The following is a 4,772-nucleotide window of genomic DNA, read 5'->3' as shown; positions in this document are numbered from 1 at the left end:
TGCTCGTGTTTCTTGGCCCAAGCAAGTCTCTTCTTCTTATTGGTGTCCTTTAGTAGGGGTTTCTTTGCAGCGCTTAGACCATGAAGGCCTGATTCACGCTGTCTCCTCTGAACTGTTGATGTTGAACTCTGTGAAGCATTTATTTGGGCTGCAATCTGAGGTGCAGTTAACTCTAATGAACTTATCCTCTGCAGAAGAGGTAACTCTGGGTCTTCCTTTCCTGTGGCGGTCCTCATGAGAGCCAGTTTCATCATAGCGCTTGACGGTTAAACTTTTGAAGTTGTTGACATTTTCCATATTGACTGACTTTCATGTCTTAAAGTAATGATGAACTGACCTTCATGTCTTAAAGTAATGATGGACTGACCTTCATGTCTTAAAGTAATGATGGACTGACCTTCATGTCTTAAAGTAATGATGGACTGTCGTTTCTCTTTGCTTATTTGAGCTGTTCTTGCCATAATATGGACTTGGTATTTTACCAAAAAGGGCTATCTTCTGTATACCACCCCTACCTTGTCACAACACAACTGATTGGCTCAAACGCATTAAGGAAAGAAATTCCACAAATGAACTTTTAACAAGGCACACCTTTTTTATTTGAAATGCAGTCCAGGTGACTACTGTTAGGTTCTAATTTTTCAGAGTAAGTAACTCACGGACACTAGAGAAGCTTAACCAAGTTGAATTCTCCCCAAAGGGTCGTTACAGCTGTAATTCAGACACAGACATGGCTTCCCCCGTGGTGGTATTCAGACCCCACTTTGGGTGGAGTCTCCTCCTCATCTCTAAACATTGCGTCATTCTCGCTAAGCAGGGAACTAAGTCATATGAACCTTCAGCGGTTTCTTCCCTTGTCAGTACTGTCACGGTTGGTTTCCCTGCACTCAGTCCCTCCCAAGCTTCATTATGGCATCCCTCATGTCTCCTTTGTAACTAATGTTCCTATACTCTGAGTATAACAATGTTCAACGTTTACCCCAGGATCCAAGAGTGTGCAAAGCTGTCATCAAGGCAAAGGGCGGCTACTTTGAAGAATCTCAAATATAAAATATATTTTGATTTGTTTAACATTTCTTAATTTTGATGTCTTCATTATCATTCTACAAAGTAGAAAACAAAGGGAAAAACCCTGGAATGAGTAGGTTTGTCCAAACTTTTGACTGGTACTGTGTATCTGTTTTATTTCCTATCTTTTATTCATTCATACAGGTTCTCAGAAATTGAGTTTTTTTTCTGCTGTATGTTATATGTTGAAAATGAGATGTTATATTGTCTTTTTTCAGGATCACAGAGGCCTTTATCAAGGCGAACCCCCACATCCAGATTCAAGGTTCAGGGGGAAAGATGTTCACCATCTCCGCAGCAATAGACGACATGGAGGCCTACACTAAACTCACTGGTCCGTTCAACCCCATAGAAATATAAAGTGTACAATGGCTCTGGTCTGTTCTACTTACCCAGACAACCAGAGCTTTGAGAGTTTTATGCGTCAAGGCTGTCCAAACAGGCTGGGTTTGCCATACCTGTTTTTTTTGTGTGGTACATTCCTGTCCATACAATTACTGCTGGGTTTGGTTTGCATGATTACCTCTCATCTTCCCACGCTCCTTATCACCTTGTCTCTCCCTCTCACCTGTCTCTCTCCCTTTCTCCTCCCTTCCCCTGTAGACAATATGTTTGAGCAGATTCTGTACTCGTCGTCCTCTAAGCTGGCTGAGGCCAGAGAGATCCTTCAAAACATCACCTGCAGACGCCTCTACAAGTGTGTGGGACAGACCCAGACTGAGGTGCGCGTGGAGGTTTCACAGGTGTGTGTGTGCGTGTGCGTGTGTGCGTGTGTTTGGAGAGAGGATATCCTTCCAGGGCTTACTAGCAGAGCTTTCTACGAGATTCATATTATGTGCCTCTCATCCTCGTCTTCTCTTCCCCCAGAAAAAGCTCCTGGAGTGGGCAGGCTGTGTGGCGAGGTCCAGGCCTCGGAATGACCTTAAACATGTTACTCTGCAGCCAGAGGACTTTGTTGTCCATGTGAGTGTCCAGTCTTTTCACCTCAATCAGGGAACTGATTGAATACATTTTACCATAGCCCCCCCGCCTTCTCTATAGGTAACCCTTTGTTACCAGTTGCTCTGTTGAAAATAGGTATCTCTTTGCATGTCCATCTCTCCCCCCTATCTTTCTCTCCATCAGATCATCAACATGGACTGGGGTATGAAGGAGAAGAACCCCATCAACAACATGCGTTTCTACTGTAAGAACGACCCAACCAAAGCTTACCAGATCAGCAAGGACCAGGTCACTACTTCAATGCACTTACGTATACCTATTTTAGAATTATCCAATCATTTTTGGAGCTTGGAAACATGATATAAGGCAATTGTTGTTCCGGTAGGTGTCCAAGCTGCTGCCAGAAAGGTTTGCTGAGCAGCTTATCAGGGTCTACTGTAAGAAGACTGATGAGAGGACCATGGAGGCAGCTAAGAAGAACTTTGCCCAGTGGTGTATGGATATGAACTTCTCCAAACCTCAGGTCAGGAGGCCTCGCTCTTTCCTTTATATATCATTTTATCTCAAGCTTTTAGCGTTTTTACATTGTGTGGGGAAGATGACAGTGCAAGGCCAAGCCAGCTAGCTATCACTATCTTACCTGCACCACACAGAGTATTTTTCCTATGTTTAAAATTGACACTGGTATCCCTGTGTGTTTGTGTTCACATTTGTTTAGGATGGAGATGTGATTACACCAGAGGTCACCTAGGACCAGGGGTTGGTGACCACCACCTCAAGAAAATGAGTCAGGCTTTCAGAAGAAGTCTCTTTACTCAGGGTTCTGTTCACTCTGATTCAGTTTTCCAGGGATTAGATCATGTAGTCTTTCTTTTATTTACTTTTGATGTTTTATTTCAAGCGTACATTTTAGGTTTGGTTATCTTAACGTTATGCTATTTCATGGTAAGAGAAGTGTAGGAGTATGTGAGTATACATACCTGTTCTCCCAGGCTATGCATGTTGACGTGCCACTATCACACATGGCTCTTTCAGATAGCCAAGCAACGACTTTTACATATTTATCCATCCTGGTGGAAGTTACTCTTTGGACAATCATGCTTTACCTTGTAATACTCCCAAAGCTGAATGGGAACTTATCCTTGGTGTTATATTGATCAACATGCAAACAAACAGGTAACCGTTGTTTGTGTTTCAGGGCATTGTCTTTCTTTTATGCATGGTTTCTACGCTGTTTTAGTTGTTATATACCCAGCTACCATAGTTAGCCTGGTCATGCATATCTACAGTATCTAGACTAAAGTAGGAGTTGGCTAAGCACATACAGATCAAAGATCAGGGTACAATGTAGCTTAATTATCTTCCGAAAAGACACCACTTTAACTGACAAACAATGTTAAGTTATCATATTATCTTTGTTTTCATCCATGTACCCTACTGAGGCAAGCAGCTATCTGTCTAGTGTTTGGTATCATTTGGGAGTCTCGTTATCTTCATTTAAACAACATGAACACAATGTTTACCCTAAAGTCTGCCTCGATGAGCCCACAGCTGTTGATCAGACAGACATGTTTGTTGATTTAAGTTATGCACTTTGTTTTAAATAAATAATATAATTTTGAATGAAAGACTAATGAGGTGGAGAGTCTCACTTTTTGAAGGGTTTTGTAATACAGAATGTAACCGGCCACATCTGCGAAATACAACCCTCTTCTCTGCCTGGCTATCTGAGTTCTGTTTCCTTAGAACTTTGTGTAGAAGACAGCTCTAGCATCCTGAATCCTCAATTTAACCATTATAGGGGTGAACAGAAAACAAATCTCGGTTAACCCAGAACAAAAATCTTGCGTTATTTGATCAGCTGCGTGATTTAGTTCTGGGTCCATACCTATTAGAAATTGGGAGTTCCGGTTTGCGAAGTCTCCACCTCACAAAAGGAAACTCTCAGCCGTAAACCAGATGTAACCTGGATATAGACGTTCCATAAATCGGCATGCGAAAGTGAGTAGATTACCTTGAAAACAATGGTCAGGCATCTTGGACGCAGTTTCCAGTTATTATTCCTCAGTGGAATTACTGCTGCTCCTTATACCAGAGACGGAAGAGGAAGCTGAGACATCCGACTCAATGTTTTCTGATCGGGGCGGGGCCACTCTGGTCTGCTTATTGCCCCTGACCCGCAGAGGTATCCCTGTGTGCTAACACTTACACAGACCGAGACCTTGGGGGGGGTCTATGGTAAACGGCTTGAGTCGTTCATCTTAGGTTATACTATGCATTCCATCCCGTTGTGAGAGGGTCAGTGCTGTCTGGGTTCCTTGGGACATTCCTACCCTAAACCTTAACCCCTAACCTTAACCCTTACCTTAACAATGCTGCTCGCTCAATAGGCCTATTTGGAAGTTGATAACTTGGTAGCCTACAGACAGAATAATCTTCTCTTTTCAGCAGGATCCATTTGCTTTCCAACCTGCAATTGTATTTGAAATATTGCGAAAGCCCTGTTGTAGCTGCATCACTGACAGATTTGCCACATGTTCCCAACTTGTAGGCATGCCTTGTGATTGGGCTACACACAATCCACAGCTATTTTTTTAAATAAGCTATTGATCCTCTCTGGCTAAATTACAGGCCTACTCCTGGTGTAGTAATCTGAATGATTTCATTTCTTTCTGAACAGACAGAAGTAATCTATCACTTAGGCAAATGTATTTTAATGTATCGGGTGCTGCACCAACTCAAGCACCCTTCCTGCGGGGCTA

At 42.6% G+C, this 4,772-nt stretch overlaps 1 protein-coding gene across 2 annotated transcripts; it reads left to right on the top strand.

The window, feature by feature from the left end:
- Window positions 1–1,215: 1,215 nt before the first annotated feature.
- LOC145875876 (deoxynucleoside triphosphate triphosphohydrolase SAMHD1-like) lies at window positions 1,216–3,644 on the top strand. 2 transcript variants are annotated; one of them, XM_082971686.1, is made up of 6 exons: window positions 1,216–1,402; window positions 1,672–1,811; window positions 1,936–2,031; window positions 2,194–2,298; window positions 2,396–2,533; window positions 2,729–3,644. In XM_082971686.1, exons 1-6 carry the CDS (start codon window positions 1,348–1,350, stop codon window positions 2,759–2,761), a joined length of 567 nt encoding a protein of 188 aa, XP_082827812.1. In that variant the 5' UTR covers window positions 1,216–1,347; the 3' UTR covers window positions 2,762–3,644. The 2 variants fall into 2 exon arrangements, with proteins under 2 accessions (XP_082827812.1, XP_082827811.1); XM_082971685.1 differs by lacking the exon at window positions 1,216–1,402 and having other exon boundaries at window positions 1,421–1,811.
- Window positions 3,645–4,772: the final 1,128 nt, after the last annotated feature.

The sequence above is a fragment of the Salmo salar genome, unplaced genomic scaffold (assembly GCF_965601325.2).
Source record: "Salmo salar unplaced genomic scaffold, fSalSal1 ptg000378l, whole genome shotgun sequence".
Lineage (NCBI taxonomy): Eukaryota > Metazoa > Chordata > Actinopteri > Salmoniformes > Salmonidae > Salmo > Salmo salar.
The sequence above is the reverse complement of the archived record's forward strand: the minus strand, read 5'-3'. Positions and strand labels throughout refer to the sequence as shown.

Bases quoted from the DNA above. Each gene is read 5' to 3' on its own strand.
- LOC145875876 (XM_082971685.1), top strand. From the start codon at position 1,437: ATGGCTCTGGTCTGTTCTACTTACCCAGACAACCAGAGCTTTGAGAGT. The intron at 1,812-1,935 runs GTGTGTGTGTGC...CTCTTCCCCCAG, and splicing joins TGCGCGTGGAGGTTTCACAG to AAAAAGCTCCTGGAGTGGGC. The intron at 2,032-2,193 runs GTGAGTGTCCAG...TCTCTCCATCAG, and splicing joins CAGAGGACTTTGTTGTCCAT to ATCATCAACATGGACTGGGG.